The sequence below is a fragment of the Theropithecus gelada genome, chromosome 20 (assembly GCF_003255815.1).
Source record: "Theropithecus gelada isolate Dixy chromosome 20, Tgel_1.0, whole genome shotgun sequence".
Lineage (NCBI taxonomy): Eukaryota > Metazoa > Chordata > Mammalia > Primates > Cercopithecidae > Theropithecus > Theropithecus gelada.
Genome location: NC_037688.1, coordinates 76,287,154 through 76,302,418, shown reverse-complemented (window position 1 = coordinate 76,302,418; position 15,265 = coordinate 76,287,154). Strand labels below are relative to the sequence as shown.

The 15,265-nt window shown below is 40.9% G+C and overlaps 1 protein-coding gene across 3 annotated transcripts in view; it reads left to right on the top strand.

Moving 5' to 3' along the window:
- Positions 1-15,265, top strand: part of RBFOX1 (RNA binding fox-1 homolog 1) — a 1,702,422-nt gene that overhangs the window by 305,188 nt on the left and 1,381,969 nt on the right. For all 3 annotated transcript variants that reach the window (XM_025370432.1, XM_025370439.1, XM_025370429.1), the window contains exon 2: positions 1,504-1,566. Coding sequence is in view for 1 of the 3 variants with exons in the window: in XM_025370429.1 (XP_025226214.1) it covers positions 1,504-1,566 (63 nt within the window). In the remaining 2 variants the exon portion in view is untranslated. The remainder of the gene's footprint in view (positions 1-1,503; positions 1,567-15,265) is intronic.

Below are 15,265 nucleotides of genomic sequence, written 5' to 3'. Positions count from 1 at the left end.
GATGGGTGAATGGTTGGGTGGATGGGTAGGTGGATGGGTGGGTGGGTGGGTGGATGGATGGATGGATGGATGGATACATGGATGGATGGATGGATAGATAGATGTGTGGTGAATGAGTGCATCATTGCCATTTGTTGACACTAGCCCATGAGATTGGTCATTTTTATTAGTTGAAAGAAATTGAAGACATCAAAATGCAAAGCAAAAGGCTGTTGAAGGGTGAATACTATCACCACCATTTCAACCACTTAGTAGCTGTATCTATTCTTGTGTCTCTCTGCAGATCTCCCCCTTTCCAATATTTTGAAGTCACTTGAGGTTCTTAGGTGTTGTAATTTATCAACACGAGGGGACTCACCAGATGTGAAGACTACACACATATATATATATCCACATACATACACATATATAATGTTCATTTATATGTATATATACATACAGATATGTATATCTGTATATCTATATATCTAGATATGCCTATCACATTAGGGAAGGTGGTATATTGTCTAAACATATCTGCAAATAATGTTTTAAATTTACCTCTAAATCTTGTGAATTGTATTGAGTCTTGGTGTAAATTGTATTGCTACTTTATAAGAGTAATTCAGTGAGCAATGGATCAGGATTCCAGAACCCTACAAAGCAGTCCCATCTCTGCTACTTAAGTTTCTCCCCAGAGAGGAAACAAGTCAGTATCCCAGCCCCCTTGGGTATAGGATGCCATAAACGTCTTTCAGGTCTCCCAGAAATCTTGGTTTTTCTATTAGGAGATGACCTCTCTTTCAACTCACTGAACTATAGGAGATTATGATGGCCATTTGCAGTTCAGGTGATATTTAGTTTATTTAATTATCAATGAACATGAATCTTACTCCCTCTGATTGGGTGCTGATAGCCATATTTATGGAATTTATTACTGCTGGGATACCTTATATCATAATACTACTCATTGCAAAATTAAATCCTTTCTGTATTTGAACTTTAAGTATCACCTGAATCAGCATTATAGAATCCTGCAGTTCTAGAGTTGAAAGGAAATGTAGAATTCATTTCATCCAAGCTAATTCCCAGGAAGAAAATCCACAATGATACATCTGAAATATCAACCTCCAGTCTTCCCTTGAACACCTCCTGTGACAGGAACTCATGGTGTAATAGTAGAGTGCTTCCAAGCTTGCTGTCTACTTGCCCGAGTTCAAATTCAGGGTTCATGATGTACATCAACGTCTTGTGAACTGTGAGAGCTGTCTGGGCCTCAGTTTCCTCTTATGAAATAGAGAAGATAATAACACCTTCTTTACCGGGATCCAAGAGGATGTAATGAAAATATATTGAAGAACTGAATCATTTTCATCCTCATCATCACCATTATTGCTGTTAAATTCACAGTGTAGTCAGAACCTATTTTAGAAGTTGGTCTATATTACTATGACAAAAAAAGTGCGGACAAAATTAAAGAATACATTTCTTGATACTAAAGTTGTTCCCCCTTTTCTTCTTTAGGAAACTGGTCAAAGAACTCATGCAAGTGGAAGTTACAGCTTCCTTGATCGGACTCAGCATTCAGTAAGTGCAACCCATTTCGAACATTCATTCCATAAATATATCCATGTCTTTGATCCTGTTCTCTATGAAAAGCTCTTTTCTGCAGGTTTGAAGTTGTTACAAAAACTTTGCTGCCTGCCTATGTCTTTCTCTTCTGCCCTATTGTACTAGAGATGAGAAGAGGGCCTGCAAGGTAGAACCACCCTCCTTTAGCCCTCCCTCCCCAGTGAACCTGGGAAATGTGTGAGGTTATCAGTGGGTTAACTGTGCCTTTATTAGCTGGGGATTAAAATAAAATGTGTTTGTGGTTTCTTCTTTCCCCCCTAGGGTTTTCTCATCAGGAGACATTCTGTCCCCCTTCACATGACCCTCCAAAGTAGAAAGAAATGCCAGCAAACACAGATCAGTTACTGAGAGCATGCATTTCTTGAGGCATTTAAGAACAATTCATTTGCTCTTTTTGAGCTGGAATACGTGACTATGATATAAAAATTACTGCAAAATAAATTTTGTACTTTAAGATGCTGGGGTACATTTTAGAAATTTCATTTGTTTTCAGCAAGTAAGCACTTTTCCGCTTTCTGCCTTTCTCGTTGCATGCAAGGACTTTATTTTTGGTGAAGCTAGCAGTATTTTGTCCAATTTTCTCAGCTCTCTTTTTTTTATATATACATATATACTCTAGCATTTGGAGTAGCACCTTCTCAAAGTCTCTGATATTGGCCCTCCTCTGCAATAGTTTTATGGGTAAATACCTTGTTTTAGGAAGAAATCTGTAATAATTTAACAATAAATATCAAAATTTTAAAAGGCTAGCTGAAAGAAATATTTATTTTTCAAGATGTAGCTTCCTTCATAGGAATGCAGAATTTCTTAGCAGGTTCTACTTCTGAAAGTGCTGGAGTATAATTTGATACATCAAATATCAGCCCATGTCATAAAGGAGCAGGTAGAATTGGAGGCCATGGGACTCCAGGCCTGGAAGATGCTGATCAAAGGGAATTCTTTTGCCCTCAGTGGGGTTGCAGGACTCTTTCTATTGTCCTGGAATTTGCATATTCAAATGCAGAGAAGAAGGAGGCGGAGATAGAAAGAACTAAAAAGACTGTGTATTAGCTGTTAGCTACATCAGAATGACTTAGTGTAACCCTGATCAGCTAACGCTTGTATCACACAGGAGATTAGACTCGCAGCTTTTGTTCCTAATAATAAAGGAAATTCCATCTCTAATTCCCTACATGCCACATCTATCTTTTCATGCCTTTGAAGTTCAGGCTTCAGCATTTCTTGAAAACTGGGAGGTTTTGTAAGTAAAAAGGAAGGGGCTGTTTGGCATGAAGTCTGTTCAAATCTATTTAGTGTAAAGTTAAATATGCTTGTTACTTGATCTTGTTCTGTTTCAAGCAGCGTCTTTCTCTTAGATGCCTTTGTTAGTGCTGGGGCAGGGAGGGGAGGGATGGAGGACAAAAGGTTTCAAGGATGGGTTTTCAGATCATACACGACCTTTTCATTCCTCTGTCTTCTGAACATGATTCAAATTGCTGCTTCTCTGAAAGAAATTCCTGTTCCAAAGCTGCATTGGGATTGGAACTTCTAACCTAAGGGAGGCTGTGGTCCCTAAGATAATTAGTGCAGGGATGTAAGGGAGCTCATGTTAATTTGTCTATGGATATGGTATTTCCGTATCTACAACTGCCGTCTAAAGAGAGACGTAAAAAAAAGTATTAATTTACTGCTCTAAACCAGTGAGCGGATATAATTTTTTTGGAAACAAATCATTTTAGAAAGGAAGGAATGGCAAGATGCATCATTGGGGAGGTGTATGAGTACTGACTCCTCTCAGTGTATCTAGTAGATTTCCAAACTGTCCCTGGGATTGCAGCTTCTCTGGTCCAGCAAACCTCAATCCACTTCCGAGACCAAGCAGTCACTTCCCCCGGAACAAACACTGAGTTCTGGGACATCGCCTGGTTGTCAGGAAGGCAAATGATTTGACATCTAAGCTGGCCACATGCCTGGGTTTTGTGTGCTCTTCACCCATAACATGTTGGATACATGCTGGTGGAGAAATTGTTCCAGTCTCTTGCAGGATTTTAGCGGGAGCGATGACTTTATAGTTGGAATTTGTTCATGGCTGACACTGAGCCTGGGCTGATGTTGGGAAGAATGCCATATTTTAGTCTGAATCAGAGTTTTGATGTCTGTATTGGCTTCGGAAAATTAATTTTCATTTCTTGCTTCCAAAATTTGGTTATTCTTGTTTAATTTTTTTTCCAGAATGTTTCCTTTGCATCGGGACCCTTTGGATTGCTGATTGTTCAATAGTATATCACCTCTGACGATACCCATAGCATTTAGTGTAGTGCTGGTAGACCATCAGTACTTGCAGGATATAATGATAGTCAGACAGGTACAAGAATGGAAAACTGAATAGGTCGATAAGTGCATCTTAACTCCTGATGGAGTATTGTGTAAATGGGAGAAAGATAGCATTGACATTAGACAAGAGACCAGTATGGGTCTTTCTGATGGTTGGATTTTATTCCCTCAATATTCTTCTTCAAAGCTTTCACTTCTACTTTGACAGGTCTAGAAGAACAGATTGGCCAATGCACATGGTGTAAGAGAGTGAGCTCCCAGGAAGCAGCATCTTTTTCTAGCTCTCCACATCCCTTTGTCGTTATCTGTGTGCTAAGAGGAAAGTCACAGAAAGCTTATAGTAGCAGGGTCAGTGGTGGAACTTAAGCCTCAGCGTGATTTTCTACAGCTTGAAAATTTAACTTCCAAGAGAAGGCTTCCTTGATCTCTATTTTCCCGTCAGGTTAAAAATCCCATGGCATGCTGCATCACGTTTATCATTAATTAATTGTGCAAACTTTATTTTTTTTCTTTTTCTTTGGTCTAGTGTTATCCAATAGACCAGTTCTGTGATTATAGGAATATATTTTTTTTCTCCAAGTCTTAATGAGGTATTATTGACAAGTAAGAATTGCATCTATTTCAAAAGCATAGTCATAATATAATGGGCTTTGGTGACTCAGAGGGGGAAGGTTGGGAGGAGGTTGAGGGTACAGAGAAGAAGAAGGAGGCAGAGATAGAAAGAACTGGAAAGATGGTGTATTAGCTGTTTGTTACCTCAGAATGACTTAGCGTAACCCTGATCAGCTAATGCTTGTGTCACACAGGAGATAAGACTTGCAGCTCTTGTTCCTAGTAATAAAGGAAATTCCATCTCTAGTTCCCTACATGCCACATTTATCCTTTCATGCCTTTGAAGTTCAGGCTTCAGCATTTCCTGAAAACTGGGAGGTTTTCTAAGTATTGGGTAGAGTGTACACTGCTTGGGTTATGAGTTGCTTGGGTGGCGGTGAGGCAAAATCTCAGAAGTCACCACTAAAGAACTTATCCATGTAACCAAAAACCACCTGTACCCCAAAAGTATTGAAATAAAAATACAATTTAATTTTTTAAAATTGCATAGATTTAAGGTATATGTGAGACATGTTAATGTACGTATCCCTTGTGAAATGATTACTACAGTCAAGCTACTTAACATACATATCACCTTACATAGTTAACCCTGCTAAGAGAATAGATAAGGAATATTCTTTATCTGTACTGTTCAATATGGTAACCACCAGCCAGATGGAGCAATTGAACACTTGAAATGTGACTATTACACCTGAAAACTAACTGAAAAGTAAGTGATTTTTAAAAAAATGTTATTTTAAAAAATGTGTTACTTTATTGTTGTTATTATAATTATTTATGGGACAGAGCCTCACTCTGTCACCTAGGCTGGAGTGCAGTGGCACGATCTCAGCTCACTACAACCTTTACCTGCCGGGTTCAAGCGATTCTCCTGCCTCAGCCTCCCAAGTAGCTGGGATTACAGGCACCCGCCACCACACCCAGCTCATTTTTGTATTTTTAGTAGAGACTGGGTTTCGCCATGTTGGCCAGGCTGGTCTCAAAGTCCTGACCTTAGGTGGTCCTCCCACCTCGGCCTCCCAAAGTGCTGGGATTACAGACGTGAGCCATCATGTTATTTAAAGTAACATAAATGTGTTACTTTATTTTTAATTGACAAATAATAATTGCACATATTCATGAGGCACATAGTGATGTTTCTATACATATACTGTATAGTAATCAGGTCAGTGTGGTTAGCCTATCTGTCATCTCAAATATTTATCATTTCTTTGTGTCAGGAGAGTTCATTAATTTAAATTTAAGAACATGTGGCTTGTAACCTGCTACTGTATTGTTGTATAGGATGGCTTTAGACCAGCAGCCTTATAAATACAGGGGCTAAGTCGGAATTGTCTGTCCTTGTACCTAGGCTGATACTTAGCTGTTATAGATCAATTAAGACTCTGATTGATAAATTGCTACTGTCTCAAGCCCCAAAGTGTCCTCTATTCCCTGCCGTTCCATATGTTCTGCTTCCTTGCATTTACCCTTGATCCAGAACTAAAGGTTTAATGGTCCCCTGGGACTGTGCTCAATGCCACAGCATTTGTCTGTTCTAACTGGTTGGTGCCTAATGCATGCTGATTATTCAAATAGTGTATCACCTCTGATTATTTCCACGGCATCTACTGTAGTGCTGGCCCATAGCTGACCATCAGTACTTGTTGGATATAATAATGGTCTAGCAAATAGAGGGATGGAAGGATGAAGAGATACATAAATGCATCTCACCTTTCGATGGGGGTGTTGTGTAAGTGAGAGAAATGTAACATCAACATTAGATGAAAGACCAGTATGGGTCTTTCTGACAGCTGGATTTTATTTCCTCAGTGTTCGTCTTCAAAGCTTTCACTTCTACGTTGATAGGTCTAGAGTAACAGACTCCTTATCTATCACTGAATCCTAATGCCATATGCAGCACAGATTGCTGTACATCTTCACTTATTTCTTTCTGTCACTTAAGGCTCCCAATGCATAACACTTGAAATCAGTCCGCATCTCACTCATTCACCTATGGGTACCACTGTCTTCCCAGGAACCTCAGTCCCAAGCTTTACTTACTGACATTGTCTTGTTTTTCATCCACCACCACGTGATAGGTGAGTGTTTTATCTGTATCTTCTAGGAGGCTTCTTTTCATTCCCTCTGTTGGCATATTGCTCCAGGGACTTCTTACTTAAATATCTGGAAATTCTTTTTAGGTAGTCTTCATACCTAAAGCCACCCTCCCCTGGATCCCAGCCAACAGATTGCAGGACTAATATTCTTGAAACATGAATATCATCTAGTTGGTTGTTCAATAAGTTCATCTTTGCCTAACATTCTGTCTTCTCTCCATGAATCCCAAATACCTTTTATTCCATCTGGGCAAGTTGATCTCTTGATATCTAAATATGTTCAGTTCTCAGCTCCAAGCCCTTGCTACACTTGTTCTCACTGGCTGGGATATCCTTTCCTATTCTTTTAGTCTACACTTCTGGATAGATCTCTGTCAAGCCCTCCCAATAATGAATTTTTCTCTGTTTATTTCAGCTACTTGATTGCCCCTTGTAGGATAAAGAAAATCCTAAGCCAGTTTTCAAGGTAGAAAGTTGACCCTATGATTATATTTTAGAATCAGGGTTTCAGGGGAACAGGTAAGAGTGGAGCAGAGTAAGGAGGTATCGAAAGAGAAACAGCAATGATTGCCTTCCAGGGAGATGCAGTTCTCTCACATGCAAAATTCAGCGGATGGGTTGGAAGTGGAAGAGGTTAAAAGGCACCAGTTGGAATACAAGAGGGAGAGAGAACAAGAGCAGGCATGACCTAGGGCATTACCTTAATTCAAGGCCAGGCACAGGGTGGGTTTCATGCCAGCTGCATTTAGAGTCCGTGGTCTGGAAGGACAGACTCATCTAGATAATGCTCACTGACCATCCCATTTGCTTTAACACTTCCCTAGCCACCAACCACCCCCACACACTTCTTTCCACTTTCCCTATGAATATCTCTTACCTCTCCTAAGCTGCTGCATAGCAGAGTTCTTTTCCCAGCTTCCCTCTGCTATATAAGGGGCAGGAACTCTGCAGATTTTTTTTTTTTTTTTTAATTGAATGGGTAGATGACATGGGAGGAGGGAGAGAGAGGAGGAGCGAGAGAGAGAAAGAGAAGGCAGAGAGAGAGAGAGAGAAAGAGAGAGAAGGCAGAGAGATAAAAGAAGAAATAACAATTCCTTCTGCTTATTTATTGTTAGGACAGAGGAGGATAAGAAAGAAGGGAAGTTACAAGGAAGGTGTGTATCGTAGTAGGATGGGTAAGGAACAGGGAAGCACAGGCAGCACCCCACTGTCAGCCTTGTTCTTCTCCATCATCTCACCCAGTTAAAATCTGCCATTGTGCTCATGACGCTCCCTGATGACCACTTTTACTGGGTGTGCACAGTCTGCCTTCCCCACTGGACTGGAGGAGTTCTGAGGGCATGGGATGTGTCAGTGTTAATTGCTTCTGTATCCTTAGCACTTGCAAAAGTGGCAAGCAGGTACATACTTTGAATGAGTTGTTCATTGAGTTGCATGAATTAGTGCTGTGAATGTTGATCACACTCTTTGTACTTTTAAATTATTCTTATGTCATCCATGACTGCTGGCAGCACCCCCCACCACACGCACACCCCCAATCTAGATCAGTCTTTGAAAGATAAAGGGAGCAATGCTTGTGAATTGACCACACAACTGTCTTTTGAGAACATTATTTATTTATTTTAATTTTTAAAATTTGTATAAATTAGAAGGTTGCAAGTACAGTTTCCATACATGGATGTGTTGCATAGTAGTGAAGTCGGGGCTTTTGTTTTGTTTCATTTTGTTTGTTTTGTTTTGTTTTGTTTTTTTGAGATAGAATCTCACTCTTTCACCCAGGCAGGAGTATAGTGGTGTGATATCAGCTCACTGCAACCTCCGCCTCCAAGGTTCAAGCTATTTTTGTGCCTCAGCCTCTGAAGTAGCTGGGATTATAGGCGTGTGCCATCATGCTTAGCTAGTGTTTGTATTTTTAGTAGAGATAAGGTTTTGCCGTGTTAGCCAGCCCGGTCTCAAACTCCTGACCTCAACTGATCTGCCCGCCTCAGCCTCCCAAAGTGCTGGGATTACAGGCATGAGCCACCACACCTGGCCAGCTCTGGGCTTTTAGCATAACCATCACACACCCTCCCACCCTTCTGAGTCTCCATAGTTCATGCTCTGTGTTCACAGGTACACTTCGTTTTGCTCCCACAAACAAGAACCAGAAAACTCTTAACAACACATTTGACCAATCTGGCTTCAGTTTCCTCATTGTGATACTGATAATGAGGAGTTGAACTAGAATGGAGTGTCAGTTTGTTCTCACTTTGCTGTAAAGAGATACCTGAGACTGGGTAATTTATAAAGAAAAGAGATTTAATTGGCTCACAGAGCCACAGGCTGTACAGGAAGCACGGTGCTGGCATCTGCTCAGCTTCGGGGAAGGCCTCAGGAAACTTAAAGTTATGGCAGAAGGCAAAGGGGGAACAGGCATGTCTTACACGGCCAGAGCAGGAGCAAGAGAGGGAGAGGAGGCACCACACACTTTAAACAACCAGATGTTGTTACAACTCACCCATTACTGCAAGGACAGTGCCAAGGGGATGGTACTAAACTCTTCATGAGAAACTGCCCCCATGATTTAATCACCTACTACCTGGCCCACTTCCAATGTTGGGGATTACAATTCAACATGAGATTTAGGGGAGGACACATTCTCTATATCAAATGGTGTTTAACTAGGGCCCCATCTAACTTGGAATTTGGAAAGCAAACAAGAGATATAGAAACTAGGCCACAGAAGAGAAGGTTGAAGGGAAGTATCATTATCTCAGCAGGACAGAGATGGAGGAGTTATGACCAGAAGCAGTCAGTCCCTCCCTGGCCCCCCTGTGTACAGAAATTAGCCCATTTTCTCTTGTAGAAGAGAGTGTACTATGTAGCTAAGTTAGGTTTGCAACTAAATCAGTACAGACATTTTGCTTTCTCTTTGCTATAGTGAGAAACTAATATTAATGTAATTTGATCCACACTCCTGGGTTGTTGTAAAGAATTACAGGAAAGGTGCCCAGGCATGGTGGCTCATGCTTATAAGCCCAGAACGTTGGGAGGCTGAGGTGGGAGGATCACTTGAGACCAGGAGTTTGAGACCAGCCTGGGCAACACAGTGACATCCTATCTCTACAAAATATGTTTAAAAAATTATCCAGGCATGGTGGTGTGCACCTGTGCTCCCAGCCACTTCAGAAGCTGAGGCAGAAGGATCACATGAGCCCAGGAGTCCAAGGCTGCAGTGAGCTGATTGTGCCACTGCACTCCAGCCTGGAGGCAGCCAAGCCCTGTCTGATAAAAAAAAAAAAAAAAAAAAAAAAAAGTAAACTAAGAATTATAGATAATGAAAGCGAATTTCACCTGCATTCACCTTCTATTGGCTTTAACACCTATGAAGTGAAATCTTTGTATTTATTGTTATCATTCACCATTTACCAACTGAAGAAAAACGGTAATGATATTTCTGCTGAATCCCTTCACTTCAGCTAAAGAGTAGCTCTGCTCACTTTCTCAGCTCAACCTGAGGATGTAGGGTTGTTTTCTGAAGACACTGGTGAATCCGGAATCACCTGATTCCTACTGATGGTCCCTGTAGAAGACTATGGAAGTCACAAAGGGTGAACCAAAAATTTTGGTAAAATAGGCTGGTTAATAGGATATGGAAACAGGAATTTGGTTTTTCAAATGCGGGAGGCTAGAAATTTCTTCCAACTTTTGAGAAGCTCCAAAGCAAAAAGAAAAACACAAACTATGTCCATGTGTAGATAGCCAGAATGTTTTTATTTTCCTAAAATATATGCCTAGTTTCTTTTGAATTCAAGTGGTTATTTGCAGAGCCTTGCTTCAGAAAATACCAACCCAGCTCCATGCCTGGCTTACAGTTGGTACTCGGTAAATGGTAACAATGATTGCTGTTATTGCTGTTCAAAATAATTATATACTGAGAACGGATGTCCTCTCCCACTGACTGACTTGTGTGCATGAGTGTGTGTGTGTGCACGTGCATATGCATTGGCAGAAAATTGGTTCACTCTTATTGGACCTCTGTCCCTCTGTTTCAGGAGAATAAATTGTCTTGCAAAACTGCATGGTGGCACATTCCAGCTCAAGTTACTATGACATTGATATAGAAGTCAACATTCTTATCTTGGTAATGCTATCATTCCTTCCTTCCTTCCTGGCTTCCTTCATTCATAATAGTGAACAGACAGACATGGTGCTGTACACTCATGATAACATTGGAAGATAAAACTTTAAATAAAATAATCCATGTTAGATTAACTATCACTGACTAACCAATACCAGGGAGGGCTCAACAATGTAAGGATGTGATTAGCTGGATTTCAGATGTGAGAGAGGACCAAGGAGTATCCCAGATATAAGTACTTCTTTCTCTTTCTTTGTCCCAGCCCAAGTTTTCTCCTTTCTAACCTAGCTGGCTTTCTTCATCCTTCTCAGAGGACATTGCCCTCTCAGAGTTGTTTCCTCTCCCAGCAATGACCATTTACGCTTCACAGGGTCAGACTCTCCCACCAAGTCCATAAACCTGCACTCTGTGCAGAATCAATGCCCATTTGCAGCTGCTAATGCATTAATAACAGAAACGTCCGTGGCCATGACCTACCTGAGTCATTACACACTAATCATAGGAGGCAATTTCAAGCAGATTGACTAGTGATCGGTGTCCTCCCTGACGTCCAGGCAGGAGGACACACGACTGCCTTCACAACCCCGGAGCAGATGGCACGAGAGCATAATCACACGCTACAGCCAGCGCAGGTCTGGCTTCAGAAAGGGGAACTCCATGTCTTGCATGCAAAGCTGGGCTTTTTCGCCTGGAGGCTGTGCTCCAAATGCTCGTCTTTCATTTTGGAACAGAATCCACATCTCAGTGACCTTCTTTGTGCTCATTTTAAACTTATCACACAGACAACTCTCTGAAGACAAGGAGGAAATGAGATTCACCTGCACCTGAATGACTCTAACATGCACCACTGTCCACAAGCCACTGTCATTGCTTCTCCACTTTCCTCTGCAATCCCTGTCCAGGTATATGGTCCAAAGCTATGGTCATCATGGGCTTGTGATTTGTGTTATTATTTCTTCCCTGAAGCTGCTTAAGCATTGTTTTTTATTCACATTGCTCTCTCATTCCCTGCGATCATCATTATAATAGCCACACAATATATCATCAGGATGATGTTTTTCTCCTTTATCTTAGAATATCTAGTAGTTTCTACTTTTCTCACTAATACCAGAATCACTAGAGTTAATTACTTAGCACCTATAGAGTTTTCATCTTTGGGGTAGGTGCCTGAGAAGTATTAGTCAAAGGATAGAAGCATCTTTATGACTTTGGATGTATTTTGCTAACTCATTTTTTAATGGATGTTGCTCATTTATAGTCAGTTCATTGTATTTTGGGCTTTCTGCTCTTAGCTGTATGTTGTTTCTTTGCCCATAATGAGGACTCAGATTATATTTAAGAGGAACTAGGTAATGAGTTGCAATATGCGTCAAACAGAATCTATACCTTTAAGAAACTCACAGAATAGAGAGGGAATCTTGGTTAGAAAATAACTCATTGCTCTATGACATGATAATGTCCAAGAAAAGAGAAAAGAGTTTCGGAATACATGGATTCTGGTACAAGACATGATTTCTGATACAGACTCAAGCCAGGAGCCTCTCTCCTTGACTGATCTGAGATGAATGCCATGTTATTTCTCGACAAGGGTTAGGAGAGGGTGGAAATGAGGGGTCTAATGGTTCTCCAGTCCTGCGGATTACTGTTCTATCCGTAAATTCATCTATAAGAACTTTGTTGCATGCACTGTGGTCCCAGTCTAGTTTTATGGGGTGTACACTCTGACAATAGCTTCTGAAAAGCATCTAGGTGGAAATGTATAAAGGTTGTGCATTGTCGGTCTGCAATTGCAAAAATCTGGAACCAGCCCTAATGTGCATCAATCAACAAGTGGATAAAGAAACTGTGAGATACATATATATATATATATTTTATATATATATATTATATATATATATATAGAGAGAGAGTGTATATGTGTATATACGTTATATATATGTGTGTATATATATGTAAACTGTATACACACACACACACTGGAATACTACTTGGCCATAAAAAGAAATGAATTAATGGTTTTTGCAGCAACCTGGATGGGATTGGAGGCTATTATGCTAAGTGTAGTAACCCAAGAATGGAAAACCAAATATCATATGTTCTGACTCATAAGTGGGAGCTAAGCTATGAGGATGCAAAGGCATAAGAATGATGCAATAGACTTTGGGCACTGGAGGGGAAAGGGTGGCAAGGGGATGAGGGATAAAAGACTACAAATTGGGTTCAATGTATACTCCTCGGGTGATGGGTGCACCAAAATCTCACAGATCACCACTAAAGAACTTACTCATGTAACCAAATGCCACCTGTTCCCCCCTCAAAAAAAACCTATGGAAATTTTTTTTTTTTTTTAATGTTGCACATTGTGAGGTCAAATAAGCTGGGATTCTTTTTGGGTATTTATGCTCAATAGACCCAGTGGGTCACGTCTAGTAGTTCATTAAGATTTAAATGAACGAAGCAGCAGTCCCAGTAGAAAATGCACAGCCTTGGAGACAAACAAATGAGGATTCATATCTTGGGTCTCTATTCACCATGTATGCAAAGTGGGAAAGTTACCTAATCCTTCTCAGCTCCAGTTTCGTCTTCTCTCATGAGGATGACAATAGGAACCCACAGGTCTCTTGTGAAGATTAAAAATTCCTTTTTGGGAGGAAGGGATGCCTGTTAGGGATAAACCTTTTAGTACAAGGAGTGGGACTCGGGGAGTATAGCTTGGGCAGTGATCATTTCAGCAAAAGGGAGTCATGATTACTGCGCTGCTGTGTGGGAGAAAACCTTGTGCTCTGATAAGGAAGAAGAGAGAAGAGAGAAAATGAAAGGTAAGGATCCAACCAGCACGTGGGTGGGAATCAGATGTTTATGTGAAAGGAAGAGTTCCTAGGAAACCAGTAGCTGGTTCTGAAGTTCAATTTGAAGTGGTTTGCTGTGTGGTCAGCCAATCTACCCGACTCTGTGTGCCCTTTTCTACCTTTTCCCCTAAAGTTAACCGTTCTTTTCAAAACTCACACTTGAAACGGTTTGAGAGTGATGAAGGATGGAAGTTATTTGAAGTGCTGAATTCCCACCTGACTCCATGAAGTGGAAAGCAGGTGTTGTTCCTAGTAATTCTTAAGATAGCAGCTAACACGGTGGAAGTTTTGCTCATGGACCAGGCTGTGTACTAAGAAGTTTACAAGCGTCACCTCATTTCATCCTTATAATGACTGAGTGAGATAGGTTCTGCTAGTTATTACTCTTCTACAGATGAGAAAACTGGAACTGGAAGAGGATACATGGATTGCCCAAAGTCAGACAGTATGGAAAAGCTGGAGCTGAGTTTGAATTCCAGCCATCTCAACTCTGGAGTCTATATTCTTGACCCCTGTACTAAACTCTTTCTATGTGCAGAACTCTGAGACAAAAGTGCCAGTGGGACTATAAGTCTTATCAAAGAAATAGTGACAAAGACGATTGTCTTCATCAGAAGGTGAATTTGAGGATTCTGGTGCCTAGAGACCTCAGCTAATGTCTAGGTTATATTTACAACTCTACCTCTTCAAAAGGTGGGTGAAGGCTGGACGTGGTGGTTCATGCCTGTAATCCCAGCACTTTGGGAGGCCAAAACTGGTAGATCATTTGAGGTCTGGAGTTTGAGACCAGCCAAGCCAACATAAACCATGTCACTTCTAAAAACACAAAAAGAAAAATTAGCTGGGCATGGTGGCACACACCTGTAATTCCAGCTACTTGGGAGGCTAAGGCAGGAGAATCAGTTGAACCCAGGAAACAGAGGTTGCAGTGAGCCAAGATCACACCACTGCATTCCAGCCTGGGTGACAGAAGTGAGACTCTGTGTCAAACAAACAAACAAATAACAACAACAACAAAAACAAAAAGATGGATGAAGTTGATGACTGGTATGATTTTAAAAATATCGACTTCTAATGTGTAGCTTTCCTTCATCTTTCCCTTCTTCCCCATGCAAAGAAAGATGAGGAACATGAGCATACTATACTATAGTGTATGTCTGTAGTTTAATACTACATATCTGTAGTTTAATACTTAGTGTGCAAATATTCTAATAAAAAGTCATAAGGATAGGGAAGTAAAGGAAGGAGAACGATTCCAGTCTAAAGTTTAAAAATACCTTATTATTCAAAGCGTATGGTCTTACCCCTGCGTAGTGGTGGCTGAAACAGATTGCAAGCTCCTTTCCTAAGGCTGACTCTGCAAACATGAGGTTTTGAAGAACTGGAAGGTTTCTCACCTGCACAAAGGCTCCCAAGAAGCCTCTCACAGCAGCCCTCGTAGTGCTGAGCTCAAAGTCACTGACGATTCTGTTCAAATCCTCTATTCCCCACTATGAAGGCTTTGATCCGGGGTACGGTGAAAGGTGAGGAATCAGAACAGGGCCCCTACCATTCCTGTGATGCTCTTCCTCATCTCTTCCTTACTGGAATTGCTCTCTCCCTGCATCAAGCAGGGAGCTACAGCAATTCATTCATTCAACAAATACATAGTGAGCGCTGTT